We start from the raw sequence: 24284 nt of genomic DNA, 5'->3' as shown, positions 1-24284 counted from the left end.
AGCTTAGTAAGAAGCAGCTAAAATAATATTTATCCATTTAACAAGCATTAGTAGAATTATCTACTATTTCCAGCAGTATTCTAGCCACTTAGGATAAATCTTTTTTAAAAATAGGCTACAATCCCTGCTTTCATAGTGTATGCAAGAGAATATGCAGCATACAACAATAAACAATTGACACAAAATATAAAAATTATTTAGTGCTATAAAAAAGAAAAATCAGAGCAGAATAAAAGACATGAGGAAAGTTTGGAGAGCATGGAAGGGAGGAAATGTGAAATGGAATGGTTGGGGTAGGCTCCAGTGAGAAAATAATATTTGGGCATTATCTTAAAGATGAGAAGTAGACATGCAACAATAGGAAAAGCTAGTAGTACACAGCAAGATAAATTATAATACCTTAGTTACAGCGGACTGGGAAAACAGTCATTATGACTACAGCAGAGTTGAGTGGTTCATATCTTGACAGAGAAGAGCCATATCAGATTTTCTTCTTGATGGTACTTGCAGACAGTGGTGCTGGTTAGCAGAAACCTTACCAAGATCCTTGGTACTTTAGAAACCTCTTGGATAACCAGTAATACAGTCCTATTTTAACCAACTACCAAGTTAAGATGATGCTGGCAAATTCAGGGGGATCTTAAGGGTAAAGGTCCTAAAAACTAGGGAAAAGAACAATTTATTTGACCAAGGAAAAGAACTCAATTCATAGAAATTTGAATTTCTCACAATGTTCGTAGTAATTTCCTCTGTAAGAAATATCCCTTAGAGAGACTCCTGAATCACTCAGTTTACCTATTTCGCATGCTCAATGGCTACCAGAGATTGGTGGGTGGCAAGAGTATTTGTTCATTGAGAGCTTTAAAAAATAACCACCTGAGGCCTGAAACCCTGGCTGGATTTCTCACAAATCCCTAGTGCTCAAGTGGAGCTGTCCCCTTTACTGGGAACAACTAAAACATTGGCAATTAAGTGCTGGTGCTCCTTTAAGTCTTTCCCAGGCCTGGAAAGCACTGCAGTTCTGTGTTTTGGTTATAGTGCAGTGTTTAAGTTCCAGTGATCGTAGTAAACTTTCCCTAGGCCAGGAAACAATGGCAAGGCAGTGATTTAGTTTGGGTGCAGCATTTAAGTTCTGGTGCTCACTACAGGTTCTCCCCAGAATGGAAAGGAATAGCAGGCCTGCGATTAAGTTCCAATATTAAGTAGTAAAGCCCTAGTACCACCAAAGAGTACTTCCAAAAGCTGAAAGAAGTGGTTATCTTCTCAAATGCACAGGAATCAATGTAAAGATACAAGGATTGTGAAAACTCATGGAAATATGAGACCACAAAAGAAGCCAACAGAGCTCTAATAATGGACCAAGAAGAATTGACGATCCATGAAATGGCTGACAAAGAACTCAGAATAATACTTTTTTAAAAATTTAGAAAATCACAAAAAAATAAAAAATTAAATTTAGAAAACAATCCAGGAAGAAAATGAGAAATTTGACAAATAAATATAAACAATTAAAAAAAGAGAAATCCTTGAAATAAAAAATACAATAACTAACCTGAAAATCTCAATACAAAGCTTCAACAGTAGATTTGATGAAACAGAGGAAAGAATAAGCGAGCTCAAACTCAGAACATATGAAATTATCCAATCAAAAGGGAAAAAGAAAAATGGGACACCATCAAGTGAACTAATCTCTACTTACTAGGAACAGTTAAAAAAGAGAGAAAAAGGACTGGAAGGCATATTTAAGAAATTAATGGCTGAAAATTTCTCAAATCAGGAGAAAGATGGCCACATCCAGGAACAGGAACCTTGGAAGTAACCAATAAAATTCAACACAAAGAGAAAATTCCCAAGGCAAATTATGGTCAAATTAGCAAACACCAAAGACAAATAAAGAACACTCAAAGCAGCAAAAGAAATGTATCACATGGAACAGAGTTTCAATATGGCTTTCAAAAGATGTATTAGCAGAAACCCCACAAGGCAGGAGACAGTAGAATGGTATATTCAAAGTGCTAAAAGAAAACAAACAAAAAAAAACTGTTATCCAAGAATACTATATCCAAGAATACCATACCACTATATATACTAAGCGAAGTTAACCTTCAAATGTGAAGGAGAGATCAAGACTACCACACAAACAAGATCTGAGGAAATTCATCAGTACAAAACCTGCCTTACACAAAATGCTAAGGAAAGTTCTTTAAGCTAAAAGAAAAGTATGCTGACATGTAACAAAAAAGCATCAAAAAGTATAAAACTCTCTGGTAAAAGTGAGAGTACAAAAAATTTTAGAATACTCTTATACTGTAATTGTGGTGTATAAGCCACTTATATCTTTAGTATGAAAACTAAAAAACAAAACTATTAAAGACAATAATGACTACAACAATGGGTTAAGAAATGGGCAACATAAAATATGTAAACTGAAACATCAAAAAGTCAAAATGAGAGGAGTTGGTATGAAAGTACAAAGCTTGTTTTTGTTCATTTTTTTTGTTTGGTGATCAAGATTAAGTTGGTATCAGTTTAAAATAGCCTGTTATAACTATAAAAATATTTTGTAAGCCTCATAATAACCACAAAGAAAAAATCTGTAACAGATACACTAAAAATAAATAGCACAGAAGCAGAAATATTACTAGAGAAAGTCACTTAATCACAAATAAAGACAGTGACAGAGGAAAAAGGGCAAAAAGAAACTACAAAACAACCAGAAACAAGAAACAAAATGATAGTAGTAAATTCTGACCTGTCAATAATAACATTAAATGCAAATAGATTAAATTATCAAATGAAGAAACATACAGTGTGTCACGGTCAGTGACACTTTGAATATGGCTGAATGAATTAAAATAAAATAAGGTTCAACCATATCCTGCCTACAAAAAACTCACTTCATCTCTAAAGGCACACATAGACTGAAAGTGAAGAGATAGAAAAAGATATTCTGTGCAAATGGAAACCAAAACCAAACAGGAGTAGCTGTACTTATTTAAAATAAAATAGGCATTAGGTCAAGAATGGTTTCAAAAAGACAAATAAGGACATTATACAATGATAAACAGGTTAATATGCCAAGAGGAAATAACCACTTCAAATATACATACACCCAATACTGCAGCACCCAAATATATAAATCAAATATTAATAGATCTAAAGGGAGAGATCAGTTGCAATGCAGTAATAGTAGGGGACTTTGACACCTCACTTTCAGCAATGGACAGATCTTCTCAACAGAAAATGGAACATTCTCCAGGAAAAATCATATATTAGGTCAGAAAACAAGTCTTCACAAATTTTTGAAAATGAAATCATATCAAGTATCTTTTCTGACCTAAATGAAATAAAAATAGAAGTCAGTGTCAGAAGGAATATTGGAAACTATAGAAATACATGGAAATTAAATAACATTCTCCTGAATAATAATGCATCAATGAAGAAATTTAGAAGGCAATTTAAAATTCCTTGACACAAATGAAAATGGAAGCACAACATACCAAAACCTATAGGATACAGTAAAAGCAGTTCTAAGAGAGACGTTTGTAGCAATAAATCTCTACATCCAAGAAGTAAAAAGATCTCTAGTAAACAACCTAATGTTATACCTCAACAAACTAGAAAAACAGCTAACCCACAAATTAGTAAAAGGAAATAACAAATATCAGAACAGAAATATTTTTAAAAAATAGATTTTTTAAAATATGAAAGATCAAGAACACAAAGTGTTGGGTTTTTTAAAAATAGACAAAATTAACAAACCTTTAGCTAGACTAACCAAGCAAAAAAGAGAAATAACTCAAATAAATAAAATCAGATATTAAAAAGGAGATATTACAATTGATACCACAGAAATACAAAAGGTCATAAAAGACTATTGTGAACAACTATTAACCAATGAATTGGGAAATCTAGAAGAAATGGATAAATGTTCAAACACATAAAACCTACCAAGACTGAATCATGAAGAAATAGAAAACCTGAACAAACCAATAATTAGTAAGGAATTAAAGCAATAATAAAGACTCTTCTCATCAAAGCAAAGCCACGAATCTGATGATTTAACTGCTGAATTCTACCAAACATTTAAGGAAAAACTAATGTCAATTCTTCTCAAAGTCTTCCAAAACAATTGAAGAGGAGAGAATACTTCCAAACTCATTCTATGAGGTTAGCAGTACCCTGATACCAAAATAAGACAAGAACACAACAACAACAACAACAAAAAGAGGTGGGGGGAAAGCCAATATGCTTAATGGAGTTAAATACAAAAAATCCTTAACAAAATATTAGCAAACTGAATTCAGCAACACAATAAAAAAACAATAATTCGCCATGATCAATTAGGATTCATCCCAGGGATGCAAGGAAGGTTGAGGATACACAAACCAGTAAACATATTATCTCACATTAAAAAATCAAGAAAAATATCCATATGATCATTTCAATAGATACAGAAAAAGTATTTAATAAAATTCAACATCACTTCATGATAAAAACTCTCAAAAATTTAGGTATGGAAGAAATACACCTCAACACAATAAAGACTACATATCACAGGCCCATAGCTAACATCATAGTGAACGGACAAAAGTTGAAAACTTTTCCTCAAAAATCTGGAACAAGACAAGGATGCCATCTTCACTTTTATTCAACACAGTACTGATAGTCCTACCTAGAGCAATTAGGCAAGAGAAAGAAATAAAGGGCATCGAAATTGGAAAGGAGGAAGTCAAAGTTCCCCTATTTGCACACGACATGATCATATATCTAGAAAGTCCTAAAGTCTCCACCAAAAAATTGTTAGAACTAATAAATGAATTCAGTGAAGTTTTAGGATACAAAATCAATATACATCAATAAAAATAAGCAAAAGCATTTTGTATGCTACAAATGAATTATACAAAAAAGAATTCAAGAAGGCAATCTCATTTACAATAGCTACAAAAATAAAATAAAATACCTAGGAATAAATATAACCAAGGATGTGAAAGATCTCTACAATAAAAACTATAAAACATAGATTAAATAAATTGAAGAAGACACAAATAAAGGCACCCCATGTTCGTAAATTGGAATAACTAATATCATTAAAATGTCCATACTATCCAAAGATATCTACAGATTAAATGCAATCCCTATCAAAATATCAATGACATTCTTCACATAAACAGAAAAAAAGCCTAAAATGTGTATGGAATCATAAAAGACCTTGAATAGCCGAAGCAATCTTGAGCAAAAAGAACAAAGCTGGAGTCATCACACTACCTAACTTCAAAATATACTACAGAGCCATACTAACCAAAACAACATGATATACAAAAATCAACTCAAAATGAATTAACCACTTAAATGTAACAGCCAAAACTATGTATCCACTAAAAAAATTATAAATAAAATGCTTCAGGACATTGGTCTGAGTAAAGATTTTTTGGATAGGATCTCAAAAGCACAGGCAACAAAAGCAAAAATAGATTAATGGGATTATATCAAATGAAAGAGCTTCTACATAGCAAAGGAAACAACCAACAGAGTGAAGAGACAACCTACAGAATGGGAGAATTTGCAAACTATGCATCTAACTAGCAGTTAATATTCAGAATATAAAAGGAACTCAAACAACTCAATAGCAAAACCCAAAAAAACTGGAAAAGCACGCGCGTGCACACACACACACACACACACACACAGAAAATCCAAATAATCCAATCAAGAAATAGGCCAAAAAAAAAAAAAAAAAAAAAAAAACACACTAAATAAACATTTTTTCAAAGACATACAAATGGCCAGCAGGTATATGACAAAATGCTCAACATCAATGATATTCAAGGAAATGCAAATCAAAACCACAATGATGCACCTCACCCGAATTAGAATGGCTATGATCAAAAAGACAAAAAATAAATCAATAACAAATGCTAGTGGGGATGCAGAAAGAGGGGAATTCTTATATACTGTTGGAGGGAATGTAAATCAGCATAGCCATTATGGAAAATTGTTTGGAGCTTCCTCAGAAAATTAAAAATAGAACTACCATATGACCCACCAATTCCACTACTGGGTATATATCCAAAGGAATTGAAAGCAGTACGTTGAAGAGAGATCTGCATTCCCATGTTTATTGTAGTACCATCCACAATAGCCAAGAGATGAAATCAACCTAAGTATTTATCAACAGACAAATGAATAAAGAAACTGCAGTATAAACCATGGAGAATTATTCAGCTATAAAAATAGAATAAAATTCTGTCATTTGTACAAACACGGATGAACCTGGAGGACATTACATTAAGTAAAATAAGCTAGACACAGAAAGACAAATACCACATAATCTCACTTGCATGTGGAATCTGAAAAGGTTTATCTCATAGAAGTAGAGAGTAAAATAGTGGCTACCAGAGGCCATGGAGGGGATGGGGGAGAGGGAGTGGGGAGAAATTAGTCAATGGGCACAAAGTTACAGTTAGATAGGAGAATAAATTTTGATGTTCAATTACATAGTAGCACGCAGCTAATAAAATGTATTGTATATTTCAAGATAGCTAGAAAAGAAGATTCTGAAATTTATTACCACAAAGAAATGATAAAGATCTGAAGTGATAGATGTGATAACTACCTTGATTTGATCATTATACAATGTTTATATATATTAAAACATCACACTGTACTGCATAAACATGTACAATTATGTGTCAATTATAAACAAAAAAAAATTTGGAAAGTAACCTCCTGAACAGATATACAGTACTTAATGAGGTTTGGGAAACCATGAAAGCAAATACTCTTAAAGAAGCAATTTGGAAGTGTCTGAATCCAATAGTGGGCTAGTGTGGGAGAATAAGTAGCCTATAATAGAGAGATATCAACAATAGAAACAACATCATGGGGAGCACTGGAGAGAGATTGGAGGCAAATCTAGTGTGGTGATCTTCCAGGAGGCTCAGATATAAGGAGTGGGTTGAGCAGCATTTTGATTTTCCAGGTTTATTCTTTTTCCCTAACTTCTATTCTGCAGGTTCCCATGAAGTTCCTATTTTGTTTGGAAGTGTCAGGCTGGTAGGGCCATTGTCTATCCAGGGATACATCTGTGCTGACACCATAGCCTCCCTCCTTGTATGTGACATTTAGAAGTGCTTCAGTTAAATGATTGTGATTTTTCTCCTGGTGCTTCTGGGGGACAATGTTAGAATTAGTTTGCTTGAGCTTGTTGGAGACATGTGTTTCAATTCCAGGGAAAGCTGTAGATGCATGAGTCTCAGCAGGCAGGAACTTTTCCTGTGATAAGTGGATTCCCATGTGTTATGTTACTTGGTTTTGCAGCACAAAGCCCAATGTATCTGGCACTAACTAGCTGTCCTCTGGACCAGCCCTAGGGGTAGTAACATTTAGGAAAGCAGAGCAACATGGATTTGGATCTCAATTTCATCTCTTTTTGGCTGAGACCTTATACAAGTTATTTAACTTCTCTGAACTTCAGTTTTCTACTGTTAAAAGAAAAGGAGAGATAATCCCTATCAATATGATTTTTTTATTCAACTAATATTTACTGAACAACTCCTTTGTGCTAATCACTTAACTTGTCACAAGAAATTAAGTGATAAATGAAGTAGACATGATACTATCCCTGCACCTACAGATCTCAGAGTTTAACAGGAAATACCCAGAGTAAATAAATATTTACATGTGAAGTTTTTAGAAAGAAAGAAGTATTGGAAGTTACAGGATCACATAAGAGACTTAACCCATTTCAGAAGGATTAGAGTAGTGTTGTTTAAGTCTTGGAGGAGGAACCCTGCAAAGGTGATAGGAAGAAAAGAAGGGAACTAAGAGAATATTCCAGGCAAAGCCCAGAAGAAAGGGAGCTTATGGCCCAACACAGGGCAGGCACAAAGAAAGAGTTAAATAAATGTCAGCATTTGTATAGGTTTGTATATAATTATCATCCTCTTAAGATGGCATCTTCAAGATTTAAATGCCATAGTAAAGGGAGAAATTTGCACTTCCAGTTGCTTTCAGTCAAGAAGGATTCTCTTTTAAAATAAGAGATAAACTGAAATCCCCTATTCAGTTTGTTTAATTAAATGATACAATATTGCAAGTGCTTGTATCTATGATTAATATAAAGAACCAAGGCTATAAAGTCAAGGCAGCATGGTCATAAACAGTCAAAGCAGCAAAAATGATGAGTACAAAAAAGAAACCATTATAACAGATTTCCAATATCTGCCTTCCAATATCATCCATATCTGCCTGATGGTTGTCCCTTTATAGTTCAGTTTTTACTTCAGAGACTTGCAGAACTGAAATAACTTTTAGCTGAGAAGCATATATTATGACTCTAATTGGGACCAGAGAATTACTTTTCAGAGCCAATTTCCTTTCCGTAAAATTGTAGTCCTAAAATTACTATTGATTACTGTGTTGCAATTGAAAAAACTTAACATAGAATCGGTTTGAATACAGATAATGTTTGTAAGTTAAAGAGATTCACAGTGCACAAGGTAAGATTTATGCATAGTGGCACATGGTTACATTATTAACAATTATTCAGAATTATCCTAAATAACGGTTTACTTATTAAATGTTAAAATATTGGTTTTATATTAATAATTGTTTAAATATTTATATTAAGCACTTTATTCAATAACCTTCAAGATTTATGAGTGCATTATCAAAGTATCAAACATTTTATAGTTCATAAAATTTTAATAATGAGGTAATTCTTAAAGTCAATATCAATAAAACTCCCTCTTCAAAACTAAAGAGCATAAAGAGCTGAGATTGTGCTAATCACTTGACCCTCCATATTCTGGAGACAAAAGAGTCAAATAACTCCTATTCTTGTGGGTCTACAATAGTCCACAAGAGGCCAAGAGGCCAACCTGATATTCTAATGCGAGGACAGGGGAAACCAACACATGACCTTCCATGACAGCTGCTGGCTGATGCCTTCTTCCCTTACTTCTCTTGTCAGCCAGGTACATCTTCTCACTGTCTTCCATGGGCTCAGGTTTACCCACCAAAATCTGGAGACTGCTCAGACACTGGGTAGAAAATTAGAAAACACAGATCTATCATTGCTGTTGGCTTCCTAGACTGTAATTCAGACTCCTTTCTATCCAGAACTTTGACCCTGGGTTCTAATCCTAGTTTCTTCATTTTGCCTAAGCATCAGATACTTGATTCCCCAATTTTACTTTTTGTGTCAACCAGTCCTACTGGTTGACATTCAAGTGCTAAACTTTACACTCACCAGGCTGAGTTTATATGTCTTAGCTAACTTCCCCAAACGCAACCTAAATCCTACCTTTGGCAATGTCTTGATTCTATCCAGCTATCTCCAGACACAGTACCACAACCTCAGCTCAAGCTGTAGAGCAGAAATTCTCAGATCTCTTGTGTCTACTACCTCCTCCAAGAGGAATGCTGCTAAGTGGAGGGGTCAAAGTTGAACACTCTGAAGAGGATACATTTCCTGGTAGGAGGAGTTCATGTCAATGGTATGTTTTACTCTCTTCTGCTATTTCCTAATCCATGCTACTGGCATAACAAAAGGACCAGGGCCTGCCTCAAGGTAAGCTCTAAGTTTCTCTTTCTTTTCCCCACAAGTGCATCCAAACCTTAGCTTTAAAAGAAAGAAAGAAACTCCTCCTGGATATCAGGTCAAAACTGCTTTGTTCCACTCCAGCTTTGCTAGAGCTATGCTTTGCACACTAACTCAGCTGATTAAGTGGGACAATGGTTGCCCTTCCCTAGATGTTACCTCTGTGTACAGTTCCCTTGAGATCCTTTCTAGGGAAGGAGTGATTAGCAGAACCCGATTTCTTAAAATTCCACATCATATAATATATATCCGTAGCGAATCAAACCTTGATAGCTTTTTAAGACTGCCAGTTTGTTGATCCAAGTTTTACCACCAAATAGTCATTTCATGTTATGTTACGTAGATGAGATTGTACTAGTCTTCATGTTCCTAAATAAAAACACAGAATTCTTTGGCGACTTTCTGGGTTATACAATCTATTCAAGGCAAAAAGTGGCTGAAACCAATACTCTACAAACTTTCATTAAGAAAATGTTCCCACCCTTAAATACCCACACCAGAATGGTATCTTCAAGGTTAAAATAACAAGATCATATTCTCATATACTTTTGTATGCATTTCTGAAGACGGAAAAAATAATAAGCCCCTTGTGGGCTGGATTGTTGTCTTATACTCCTCTATTGCTTTCCAAGAACATAGCAAAAGGCTGTATTCTTTCAAATATTTTTTGAATAGAAATGAATAAAGAATCCTAGCAAGATGGATTAGTATTCTTAAAAACAAAATAATTAGGTGGTGGTAAGTACTTCCAAGAATTACACATAAAAAATCCAACCCAAATCGTGTGGGCAATGATGAAAGTTATTTCTCTGTGGTAACTGGTTTGTGGCGGTCTTCAAATAGTTATTAGCAAACCACAGTATAACCAGCTGTCTAGTTTACAATATCAGCGGGATTAGGGTTAAATGTTATTACAAGTGAGTCTCCCGGGGTAAATTTACATATATTCAACAACCATAATTATGTGAAAACAAATTTCTGTAAACACACATTATTTTGGTCCACAAACAACCATTATTACTCCAAGGTCAGTATTTCTAATCATTAGAGAGGTTGAGGCCAATCACATCATACTTTCCTCCTGTGACTTGCTACACAGGTGAGGTCTCACAAGCGTGAACATAAAGAATCACTATGATCAAGAAACCCCAAGTCCAACAGACCTAAGAGCTTAAGTAACAGAAACATAAAGAGACAAAGTTCCCATGAAGAGAGGAGCCACCAGAAGGAGCATGGGCATAGGAAAACCCCATCCATCTATCTCAATTATGATTGTTCACTGTCAACAAATATTTTAGTACTTACTCTGTGCCAAATACTGGGGACAGGAGCTGAAAATATTTCCTGGAACTCAGGACTTTCAGTGCTAAAGCCAAGGTGATTGGTCTTCCTAGACTGTAAATAATCTCTGCCCTCAAGGAGCATATGGCTTAGGCAATTGATATGGTTTGGCTCTGTGTCCCTACCTAAATCTCATCTCTAATTGTAATCTCCATAATCCCCATGTGTCAAGGGAGGGATATGGTGGGAGGAGATTGGATCACAGTGGTGGTTTGTCCCACGTGGTTTTATAAATAGCAGTTTCCCCTGCTCTCTTCTCTCTCCTGCTGCCTTGTGGAGAAGGTGCTTGTTTTTCCTTCTGCCATGACTATAAGTTTCCTAAGGCCTCCCTAGCCATATGAAACTGTGAGTCAATTAAACCTCTTTCCTTTATAAATTACCTAGTTTTGGGTATTTCTTTACAGCAGTGTCAAAATGGACTAATACAGTGCTAAATCAAATATGAATCAAAAACAAATGCTATAAAGTTAGTTAAGGATATAAATACCATGGAAAAACAAAATAGAGGTATCAACAGTGCTTTCTGAAAGCCTGTAGTTCTCACCCCTGGCTGCTCATTTTTATTTTATTTTTTCATTTGTTGAGTAAGCTGAGGCACAGAACATAAAATTATTAGCCCTAAATTATCCAGAGATTCTGATTTAATTAATCTAGGGTGGAGATTGGACATGAGTATTTTTGTTCAGTGCCACAAGAGAGTCTAATATGCAGCCATGATTGAGAATTACTGAACTAAACCCATTCCTGAAATATGGTAGGTTATAATCAGGTGAAAGGGACAAGGCAGGGGAATATTATTCATTTTAGAGGAAACAGCATGTGCAAATGTCCTGAGGCAGAGAAGCATGATCCTTCAGAATACTAAGTGCAGTCCAATATAGATAGAACATATGATGCTGAAGGGAACTTAAACAAGGTGTGACTGGAAAGGTGAGATGCAGAAATTGAAAGGCCTTGAAAAGCATTTTCAGAAGTCTAATCCTTCTCAAGTTGTGCTTGAGCTGAGTTTGAGAATGTCTGTTCTAGAGCTGAGCAGAATAAAACAGCAGGTGTTAAGCAGTGCTGATGTACAAAAGAATGGGAGTGTGGAAGGGTATGGCAAATTAGAAAGTCCATGTCCATATAAAGGGTACAGGCAAAAGTCAACTTCAGCCTATTGTTGCCATTTGGGAATATGGAACCTGTGTGGTTAGATGACTATATTTAAATGAAGGGAGGGAAAGCCTTCAATTTTAAAATTAAGTCTTCTGGTGTTTGAACATTGATTCCCAGTACTATAGAAGCTAATCAATGCACGCCTGTGGTTTCAGTCCCAAGGTAGTATTTGGAGTTTCAGGAAGGAGCTAGAAATAGAAAGGGATGAGAATAAAGACAGTAAGGAAACAGAGACCAAGGAGATCATGTGAAGCAAGGGAACAACACAGAGTGAAAGAGCAGGTAAAAAGGTATTTGCAGTGTTGCTGAAGGAATTTTAAAAACAAGGTTTCCACTATCTAACTCAAAATTTAGTTTTGTTCCAGTTCAAGATAGATAGCAGAGGGACAAAACTGTATGTGAGAGACATCCTACCTAGCAGGGTAAATTTTGGTGGCTCTTAAGGTACAGGTGGCTCTTAAGGCACAGGCTTAGGAGTCAGAAAGACCTGCATTTAAACACTCCTTCTGCCTTATGCTAACTGGATTACCTTAGCAAATTAATCTACTTTTCTTCATCTGTTATTTAACAGATAACAGTATCAAACTCTTAGGGTCATTATGAACATTAATTGATATAATAGACAATGAATCCTTAGCAAAGTTTATGGCACACTTTAAACATTTAGCAATTGTTGGTTACATCTACTATTATCAGGGAAGCGGCCATGAGGACAATGGGCATCAGGTATATTAGACAGTCATTAAGAGGGAAGAATTTACAGAACTTGGTTAATTTAATATAGTTGTTGAGGGTACAGGGGAAGAAGGATCACTCCCAGGTTTCTGGCATGAACAACTGGGTAGATGGGGAGTGATTTGCATTATAATAAAGAATGGAGGATAAGGACTACTTTTGGTAGGAAAAATTATGTGTTCAGTTATAAAATTTGTCCCTGGGAGACACTGAGATTGTGCCCAATAGGCATCTGGCTATTTATATCTAGAGCTAGGAAGGAAGAGTTAAGATGGAAATATATTCCTACAATTAATCAGTAGAACAGTGGCAGTAAAGCCATGAAAATGGATTAGCTTAATACCTGGGTGATATGGCTTGGCTCTGTGACCCCCCAAAATCTCACCTTAATTGTAATCCCCATAATCCACATGTGGAGTGGGGACCAGGTGGAGGTAACTGAATCATGGGGGCAGTTTCCCCCACGCTGTTCTCATGATAATGAGTGAGTCTCATGAGATCTTATGGTTTTATAAGTGTCTGGCATTTCCCACACTTGCACTCATTCTGTCTCCTGCCACCCTGTGAAAAGGTGCCTTCTGCTATGACTGTAAGTTTCCTGAGGCCTCCCAGCCATGTGGAACTGTTCAATCAAACCTCTTCTTTAAATAAATTACCCACTCTCAGTTATTTCAGCGTGAGAATGGACTAATACACTGGGTGATATAATAATGTGTACAACAAACCCCCATGACACGTGTTTATCTATGGAGCAAACCTTCACACGTACCTCCAAACCTAAAATAAAAAACAAATGGATTAGCTCATGGAAAACAAACTGTATAGAAGGAAAAGGCAGTTAAGCACAAAGAATGAAGGGGAAAAATGTGGGTTTTTAAAAATTTTTTTATTTAGAGAAATGGTGTTAAATGAGAAGAAACTATGCTGTCTGCTGTCTGAGGCTCCTGGCTATGAATAGGAGTCAAGTCTTGCCTGTGTGCAGGTATCTCCAATGTTAAAGTGGTTAGGAGAGCCCAAAGCAGGCCTTCCTCTTGGACTCAGAAAGGGAGAGGTTAAATGTCCGCAATAGTGCTCTGAACAGGGGGTAGTAAGCATTAGAGATGCCATCTGTTCTGATAGAGGAAACAGCTGAGACAAGAGGGATCAAACCAAGCGGACGGCAGTAAGCCTGGTTATTTTCCCTTTTCATTGCTCTCTAGCCTTTAGTAAAGTTTTATTCAAACATTTCATCCGTGTGTCACCTCTGCTACATGGTAAAATCTATTATTCATGGATGCTTAGGCCAGTATTAAAGCATGTCTCCCCTCCCTCTTTCCTCCTAAGCTACTCTGTGGAGTAGAGGGCCGTGAGAGAACCTCAGGTGAAAGAGCAATAGCTCATTGTATTGCTTCTCACCAGCAAAGCTCTCTTCTGGTGGGAAATCCAGGATTTTATTTTATCAAGGCAGGTGACATGTCATCATGGGAAGGGGCAGCCTGAGGAGTAGATGTGAAGGGAGGCTCAGAGTCAGCCCCTGTCCCACCCAGGCTATGTCTGTCTTGCTAGAAGCAAGCTGGGGAACAGATACCAGTGAAGAATGAGGAATGGAGCAGTGCAGTTTTAGGTTTTAATCCATCTTAGCAGTCCTAGAAGTGGGCCAATTCACCTAATGCTCAGAGCTCATATTTTCATGAGAGGCTCTTCAGTAGAATAATACCTATCTTTCTGGGTTTCATAATATTAGAAATAAAGTATATATCACATTCACACTATAATAGCACTCAAATGTGTCATTAAGGTGACTAGAAGAAACCCAACTTAAATCTACATAAGCAAAGGAAAAAAGTGCACATGGAAATGAAGAGTCAGGGCTGTAGTAGTTGTCATCAGGACTCGGTTTCTCTCTGCTATGCATTTTGCTGGATTGGCTTCATTTTCAGGCTTTGGAGGTCCTGGGAAACTGTAGAGGCACATTATCTCTACGGTCATCAGTTTCAGCGCAAAGGAAGTTTTGGCCGCCTAAAAGGTCTCATACATGTACTAGGACCCAGACTGACCACTCAGGTCATTTAGATTGCCATTACCATTTTAATAATAAATAGTTGACCCCTTGTATAGTAAACTCATATCCTTATGCCTAGAAGTCAGACCTTATTCTTGAATCAGTCACTGGCCAGGTGTATGGAACTATGCTAATCATCACATCTTGGCCCACAAACCTTCACCTGGTCCAGTAACTATGGCTAGATCCTGCTCTCACCTATTTCACATTAGAAACCGCAACATTTTTAAAGAAGAACAGAAGAAAGACAATGCCTCAATGCCTGAGCACAATTTCCAGAAAATCTGGTTTCATTGCTAAAGATGGAACCCTTGTATTAGCATTCTTTTAATCCCCAAGGTGGTTCTAATAGGCCTCCAGTTTGAGAATCCTGGTGTAGAGGCATTCAGTCCCCTGATCAGCCTGGACACCATCCACTGTGCCAGGAATAGAACCTCACCTAAATCACTTGTACTAAATATGGAAGAGGGGTTGTTCGCCCAAACTAATCTGATATACAGTTACTGAAAAGAGCAGGGATGGTTCATAGTAGATAAAAACAGAAGATACACCACATATCTCATCCTGACACTCACTGCCAATGTATTTTGTTGCAAATCTTGCCATGTTTTCAACATTCTAAAATTAAAGGTCATGGTTCTTCCATATGGGCAGCTCTAAATGTTATAGGGAGCATTATGCTAAGTACATAAATAAATACAGGGTCCTTTAACATCTAAACCATCTTGTTTTTCATTAAAGAAAAATAAAAAGGGAGTCAAAAGTACCAAATGAAGCTTGGAGCTATAGTGAGGGATTGGGTCATGGGATGAGGGGAAATGGAGAAGGAAAAGACAGAAATGTGTCACAACTCTTCTGTATTTTCATGGGGTAAGGAAAATATACTTCAGACTCATTTAGGAATATTTGGATGCCATTGCTCCTGGAGAAAAGTTACTAGCAGGAAGATACAGTGATTAAGGGAGCTAAGTTAGAGATGCGTGGCTAATGCTAGGATTCTGTATCCCCAAAGCTGAGACCATGCAGGGAAACATTCCTAGACAAGCCTTTAATCTGTGCAATGCAGTATGCCTCAGGAATTTCCACTTATTGTTCTGCATGTCACTAAGCTGCCCTCAGGAGTGCAATGAAGCTCAGCTTCCACACACAAGGTTTGGTGCCAGCAATGCCACACATTCTGCATAATTATAAGGAACATCCATCTTTGTCTGCAGCCCAAAACCTTGTGGTTTGAACACCAGGCAACCCTATGGCAGCTTAAAAGTTACATGGTTTGGGAAGAAAAAGTCTAGGTGATCCCTTGGAATGCAAGGCCAACATTCTCATATTCCACCCCAGTGGATTAGGTTCTTATATGGCAAGTCATGCATTTCAGGTCTCCACCCTGTCTCAATGCTTGAGTTTTCATGTTGGAAACAGAGAAACTCTTTCCCCTAAGTGGTCATTCAGGCTATAATGTGAACTAAATGCTTTAGAAACCAGAGTCTTATACTGCTTAGCTTGCCACCCATGTTGGTGACATGTTTTAAGTCAATGACATTCTCTACGAATGTTTGCTTATCTACAAAATATATTTGACAGTGAAGGTCTTCAAGATATCAGTTAAAGAACATAATGGCAGATACTAAATATAAAGGCACTTACCTGATGTTACTAATGAGAACTGCCAAATGTTAAAAATACTTTTAAAAATACAAGTGGTTTTTAGGAAATATTTGAACTTAGTAAAAGAAGGACCTGAAGTTTCTTTTATCTTTCTTTCTTTGAAATTAATACATCTACATGTTATTTTATACATCTCTATATTATATCTATTTACTCTGGAGAGGGGTAACCACCCCTTTGGCAGTCTAGTAAAGGTGCTGGACTCCTTCCCAGAACGCATTGTAAAAATTGTAACAGACAATGCATATGATTATAAAGAAATGAAGTATATTGAAATATATGAGTCCAGGTTCACAGACCTGAAGGTTCTGTGGTTCTAGGTGAAGAAGCTAAAATTATATCATCTCCCTATAAAGGTTTTATTCAAGGGCAAATTAGAGGCATTTCAACAAAATATGTTAGAAAGTGTCTTGGCAGGGGAAACAAATTTAGCCATTCATAGAGCTAGATAGGTAATGGGCATACCAGCAGGAAGGGTGGCAGTGAACATATGAGTAGTGGGGGCTGTGGCAAAAGTGAGTAGCCTCTCTTAAGGGCCTGCAGATTTTGCCGCATGGGGATGTGGGCCCTGTATGGCCATGTCTCCCCAGATTTTTCAAGAGAAGCTGGGCATCTGGACTTTTATATAAACTATTCATATTTGTTACTGTTGGCTGAAGAAAAAATTAACATTGTTTGGCACAAAGAAAACATATCTTTTACCAGATTTGTCAGGAGGCCTGCAAATTTGTAACTTCAAGAAAGTAAGAGAAGTTGGAAAAAATCAATTACTTGTATTTTAAAGTATTTTTTTTACTATCAGTATCTTTATTACATTTATTTGTATAATAAAACATAAGAATTAGTTTAAATTCAGTTTCCTCTCTAGAGTGATAGCATGCTACAATGGAACAATTGGTGGCTTCTAGAATGTTTTAATTCTTCCAAAAAACATTTATGTGCCAAGCAATACACAAGCTGGTAAGAATATATAGATTAAGAAATTGTCTTGTTTCCAGAGCTTACAGACTAGTGTGGAAAGAGTTGTCGCAAGATATTATAATACAATATGTTAATGCCTATCAAAGAGATATGTAAATGACTCAAATTTACATATCTCATATGTAAATTTACATATCTCATATGTAAATCTCATATGTAAATTTACATATCTTTACATGACTCATAAAACAAAATCTCTCAAAATCTATACCCAAATAAAAGCCATATAATTACTGAAACTTCTACATAAATAATATCGCTAATGATATACCATAGATAACTATCTTATCCTCAAATTGTCTTATTAACTTGATATTTTCCAAAGGTAAAAAACTGAAATTATTATTAAAAACATAATTCTCTTTCATTTTACATTAAATTAAAGCAAAACAAAGGGGGTAGGAGGGAAGAAAACGTCTTCCTAGGAGATTGGGAGGGATTCTTAGAGGAGAGATCTCTTTGAATAGAGCTTTGTATCAAGAGGCCCAGATTATTAATGATCTAATAGGACATGCTGAAGAATTGGACTTTTACTCTAAAGAAAATAGAGGTTCATTAAACAATTCTGAACAGGATCGATGCATTCAGATTTTTGTGATTATTCTGGCTGCAGTATGGAATATGGCCTACAGGCGGAGACAGAGTAAGGAATGAAGACCCACAAGATGATGATGGTTTCAATAGTTCAGACAGAGAATTACAGTGGCTGCAGGGCCCATGAAACAAGACTACTTGGTTAAAATGATAGGGGATAGAAACAAAAGAAGCTGGCAGCTGATCGTATGCTAGCGGGCAGGGTGGCAAAAGAGAGGAAAGAGTTGAGAATGATGCGCAGGACTGTCTAAGAGAAGAAGTTTAGTATAAAGATGAGGGCATAGTCTCAGGAGCCAGATTACTTGAGTTCAAATCCTACCTCTTCCATTCATTTGCTGTGTGACTTCAGGCAAGTTGTTTGTCCTCTCCCAGCTTCAGTTTTGTATATATGTCAAGGGTTCTTACAATATTGCTTGCATCTGTGCCTAAAAACTACTGTTGTTATTATTATCGTTCTGCTTCAAATGGAGGTTTCATTCAGTTTGTTTTAGAAGACACTGCATTTGAAGTACATTTAGAACATTCTAGGTTAGGCATACTTAAATATGTGGATCTCCAAGGCCACTCAGGAACCAAGGCTGATAGAGTCAATGCTACCTCCAATACATAGCTTTCAAATTTGCCTTGGGCACTAACACCTACAAGCATATAGGGGACATGAGGATCATACATGACTTTTATGGGCTAGGACTGGAAGAAGTATACTTCTGCTTATTTTCCCTTGGCCAAAATATAATCACAGGGCAACACCTAACCTCAAAGAAAGCTGGAAAAGGTAGTCTCGCAGTGTGTACATCACATTTTACTGATAATCTGGCTGGTTTTAAAAATTAATAAATAAATATGTAGATCTCAAGTTGAGAAGAAAGTTTCATTAATAGGTGATTAGCATCTTTTATGCTTTTAGAGAAGGCCAGGGTTTGAATCTCCAGGACACCAATGTTTGGTGGGAGGCAGAACATCTGCAGAGAATCATAAGAAGAGAAGGACAGACAGGTAGCAGGAGAAAAACAAGAGTGCTGTCTAAAAACCAAGAGAATAAAGGATTTCAGAAAGACTGTAGTCAACACAGAAAATGCTACTGATAATAGAAAAGCATCTATATTTAACAATTAGGAAATCTTTAATAAAGTAAAGATTTACTTTATTAAAATAAATTTAAAACAGCTTCTTGGTATTTGACATATAGAAAACACTCAAATGAATTTCCATTATCCTTCTTAATTTAAGTGCACTCTTGAGAAAGAAGAACTAAAAACAACTACTAGATTGAAACATAAACCTTCCATCTTTGTAGGTCAAAAGAAACATTAAATTGGACAATTTTATATCATTCAACTATGCTGAGTAACTGAAAAGCTGCTTCAAAAATCGGTAAAGCTAAAAAAAAAAAGGTGCTTGATCCTATTGTTTGTGTTATGATGCAAGAACAAAAATTATCCCTCTTTCTTCTAATTTTCCTTAGAAAATTGACTGATAATAACTGCCAATATTGTATTCAGACAAACAAGAGGAAATGATATCTAAATGCCTTCCTTACTCTGTATCCCACTCTAGTTATTTTTCCTGTCACTTTGCCTTTGAATCTAAAAACTGCAGGGATGAAACCTTAATGCCAAAGTGATTTGAAGGGAAGGATAGTCACACCTTTCTAAAGAAATGTCTTCTATTACTAATAACATTGGTGTTATGAAAAGTCTGGTTATTTTGGCAGTGTAGAGTATAAAGTGAAAATGTTAAGGGTGTTGGCTTTGGAATCAAGTCCTGACTCCACTACTTATCAGGTATGAGGTCCAGGGAAAATTTCTAACTCTTCTAAGCCTCCATTTTCTCCTGTGGAAGACGGAGAGGAGCCTGCTGTGTCTTGGGATTCTGTTAGGATGGAGGGAGATAATGTATGTAAGGGTTTAGGGCATTGCCTCTTACAACAAATGGTAGCTAATGGCATTTCACTTTTTAACTCTCTATACATAGTACATGGTCATGAAAAAGTTTGAGAAAATTGTTTTTAAAAGAATAGACATTTTAAAAATAATTAGTCTTAAATTTCACAAACGAAAACGTTTAAGTTTTTGTAGTGTAGTCTTATCCATTCACTGGTAGCCTTCCAAGAGAACCAGCAGCCAGATTCATAACTTCCCAAGACACTAGGGCTGGGTACGTGCTGTGCTTCTTATCAGTCTTGGGGCTGGCCAATGTGTCCCTACATAACCAGTCAAATACATGACTCATAAAACAAAATCTCTCAAAATCTATACCCAAATAAAAGCCATATAATTACTGAAACTTCTACATAAATAATATCGCTAATGATATATCATAGATAACTTTATCTTATCCTCAAATTGTCTTACTAACTTGATATTTTCCAAAGGTAAAAAACTGAAATTATTATTAAAAACATAATTCTCTTTCATTTTACATTAAATTAAAGCAAAATAAATTTAAAACATGCTGAAACTATCTGGTTAAAAAAAAAATCATCACGTAAGTTTTCAAAGTACATTGGTAGTGTTTAATTTTGAATTTAAAACTGAATAAAAGCAAGTCCAAAAATGCCCAAACTTGTTATTTACTTTGCATTTTTCTGAAAGATTACTATGCATTGCTATTGGCGAAATAGTCTTTAAAAATATAAGACTATTCAGTAAAATGGAATCCCATAAAGTATGACAGTATTATGGATCCTAAAGTCACTAGTGCAGATGTTCCTAATCATACTAAAAAAACAAATACATAAACCAGTTTGTTCCAGCTACAGAATAATTTAATTAAAAGAGTGCTTATAATTTAACAATATAAATAATAGTTAAAGCCAAGGAGGTAGTGAAACTGCAAGGAAATATATACCTGCAGTGTCTATGCCAAGGAAACTGCTCTAAATTCTCAAGATTCAGAAATTAGTTCCTTTCCTTGCTACAGGTAGAAAATTATTTGAATTAGCCAAGAACTGCAATGGATATATCTTTAAGGCAAACAAATACACACACATGCACACTAGGTCAGTAGCTTTCACCAATAGCAACACCTATCTAAATCCAGAATATCATTTAGTCTGCTTTGGGGAAAGTTAAAATCAGACTTCTCACCAGTTTAAATTTCTTACTGAGAAATAGATGTAGTAGGTAATGTGATACAGAAGTAAATCAGCATACACAGTAAAACATAAGCTCTAAGGACACACAGGATTCTCTTTGCAAATACCAATCTTGGCAGAGAGCCTCCTTTATGTACAGAAAGCTTTGTTCCTTGTTTATAGCAACTCTCAAGGCTACAACAGGTAATTGTGTGCTGCTAATTAGGTTCCAAAACGATTGTGTTCAAGCCAGGAGAATTTTATAGCTTGATTCAGTGAAAGTAGGAAACTATATCAACAAGATCATGTTATAAAAACTGATTCTCCCATAATTACGAATCTTTCACTCTAAAACAGTATGAATTTTAACAGTGAAAAAATGTAATGTCATTCAAGTTTATTCAATGCTTAATAGCTATCAAAATACAGAGGAAAAAAGACAATTAGGAAAACTCTTCTCCAAAGATATCCAATATGCTTATTTCCCCACAGCTAATATCCATTTCTTTAGCTAAATTGTTTTTTCTAGGTCATACTATTATTCCAAGAAAGCAAAGTGACATCTACTCTGCATAATACAGGAAATTCAAATGCAATACATTACCTTGGGTCACCTGTTGAACTGCCAACATTATCCCAGACACAGTGTCTGGAAGCAAGTTTTCTTTCAGATTGTAATGTGGTGCCCAATCCAAAATGGGCAGTCGCCTTCTACACCACTGTATAATGTCTTCACACTGGGGGGTATGCATCTTGCCCCAAAGCATGCTTTTCTTTTTCTTCTTTGCTCCTGTCATTTTTCAGATTTCTTCTTGTAGAAGTAAACTTCTCTAAACAAGAAAAAAAATCATTGCAGAACACCTCCTTTCAATGCCAAGCTCCAATTCGTCTGTGGTTTACAATGTCAAAGCTGCCCAGAAAATAAATAAATAAAAGAGAGAGATTAACAGAAGCACTTCAATATATGCAGCTGTCTTTTTATGATACAGCTAATTATTCTGGATTTTAAAACTATAGATTAAAACCTTGAATTCTTATCTGAAGAAGTAGTTCCTGTACACGTAATACTTTTTTCTTGTCTTGGAAAAGTAATGGGTTCGGTGTTAAGTTGGTCTACAGCTCTCTCGCCAGTAATTCCCCTTATATTCACTGTAGTCTTATGTTTTTGGCTGCAATCCCAATGGTTAATGAGGTACTTCTGGGCGTGTGTTGGAAGTGGGCTGGGCTATGCTAATGAAACCAGGAAACATCCAGCTAGTCCAGTCTCTCCCTACAAGCTGTGCAAAATCATAAAACTGCCAGAGGGATCTGTTGTGCAAAACATATTCGGAGAATCCAGCCCTATTTCTTTGAGAGCTATATATTTTCAAAATTATCAGATGACTGCCAGTTCTACAAAATTCAGAAACATAACACGGCATTGCTAAAGGTCTTTGCCATTTTTATTCCCTGGCAGATGAGTTTTCATTCATACAGAAACATTCAGATAGCTACTGCCCAGTCTGGGAAAGGAGTAACTAGTTCTCATAAACAAACTGAAATTTCATCTCATGGGCTAAGAAAATAAGTATCACAATGAGCACATATTTGTGACAGGGGATCTTCCCTGTCTCTGAAACTGTTCCTTCAGTTTTCTCTGATGGTTTCTCTAAGTCCTGTAATTCATTCTATTGTAACTGAAATTTACTGAGGAATGTCATATGGTTCAAACTACTGTTTGAAGTGTCCTTAGCTTTTTTTATGGTGCTGCCTTCTTTTTGTATAACTTTTGGGAGTAGGTGTTCTCTTTTTAAGAAGGGGTGTTATATTTTATAGTAGAACAGACTGTCAAAGATTTTTATTTTATGATCATTTTGCTTAGCCTCCAAAAGAAAAAAAAAAAAACACTTAAATCTATGAACTGTGCCATTGGAATTAAACCAAAAAGGCAATATACTAACTAAAATTGTATAGCCAAGGAAAAGGATGCCATGTACATAGTTTGCTGAGCCCTTTTTAATGCCCATTTGTTTGGAGAATAGAAATCTGATTTCTGGAAGCCTTTATAAGAACAAAGTACTTGGATCCCTTGGCTACTTTTAAGGTCTCTTGCTGCACTTTTTCCCGTTGTTTTTAAATTAAAGTGAAGAGTTACTCTCTATCTTCTAAAGATGACATCTCTGGCTTTGTGTCTGTGCAAAAATACCTTTCTTTTTAAATCCAACGAAGAGACGCGGAGAGGATGGGGGGGTAGGGGGACTTTATTTATACTTATAAAATAGAAACTGCTTTGTTTGTCCAACTGTTTACATTTTATTAAATTTCTAAACCATTCAATAGTTCAGGTTTGGGACCTGTAGAGAGAGCTCCATTTAGAGACTAAGTTGTAGCATTTTAATCCTATCTTCTTGATATGAGAGATGGACTCACCAAATAATTGTAAATTCATGCTTGAAACATTATATTGCTTTTCCTTGACAAAAAGTAATCTTTACTTTTGTTTTATATACTCCATTTATTATATACCCAAAGAAATTCAGAAGCTATACATACACTGATTATGTATTAACTTAATAATAAAAGTAAACACAAGATTTTTTTTCAAATCCTATCTAGGTCATAAATTCAAATGTATGTTAACAACATGAGAAAAATAATTGAAAGCTTAACTGAAATCACCAATCAACATCTATTATTTGTGTAATTTCAATCATTTTTAAATTTGTGTTAAATTCCAGTAACAAAAAATTCACATGAACAGGATTTTATTAATTGAAGGTGAATAGAAGTACCTAAATCATATAGCACTAGCAATTGTTCTAAAACATTTTAAGACCAGGAGAGAGTAGAAATTAGTTAAATAAAATAGTTCTGAAGTCTCTCAGTTTAAAAATTTCTTAAAATTAGAATAAATCTTTCCTAAAAATCTTTTTTGAAGCTTAAATCTGGAATTCCAATTCCAGATTTTTTTTTTTCAAATTCCATGTGCATACATATTATTTAAAACATGCCAAACCAGAGCATGGATCACTGCTATTTACAATCAGCAATGCCAGAAAGAAGGAGAAACTGTTATGAAGAAATTTATTCACACACATAAGATTCTCAAAGCA

The 24284-nt window shown here is 35.7% G+C and overlaps 1 protein-coding gene across 1 annotated transcript in view; it reads right to left on the bottom strand.

Annotated features, from left to right (window-relative positions):
* The window catches only part of SLC26A7 (solute carrier family 26 member 7), a 143236-nt gene extending 120857 nt beyond the window's left edge, over positions 1–22379 (bottom strand). Inside the window, exons 1-2 of the mRNA XM_008001056.3 lie at positions 22218–22379; positions 21797–22102 (exon numbers count right to left, since the gene is read on the bottom strand). Coding sequence (XP_007999247.1) covers positions 21797–21989 — 193 coding nt within the window. The 5' untranslated portion in view covers positions 21990–22102; positions 22218–22379. The remainder of the gene's footprint in view (positions 1–21796; positions 22103–22217) is intronic.
* Positions 22380–24284: the final 1905 nt, after the last annotated feature.

The sequence above is a fragment of the Chlorocebus sabaeus genome, chromosome 8 (assembly GCF_047675955.1).
Source record: "Chlorocebus sabaeus isolate Y175 chromosome 8, mChlSab1.0.hap1, whole genome shotgun sequence".
NCBI lineage: Eukaryota > Metazoa > Chordata > Mammalia > Primates > Cercopithecidae > Chlorocebus > Chlorocebus sabaeus.
The sequence above is the reverse complement of the archived record's forward strand: the minus strand, read 5'-3'. Positions and strand labels throughout refer to the sequence as shown.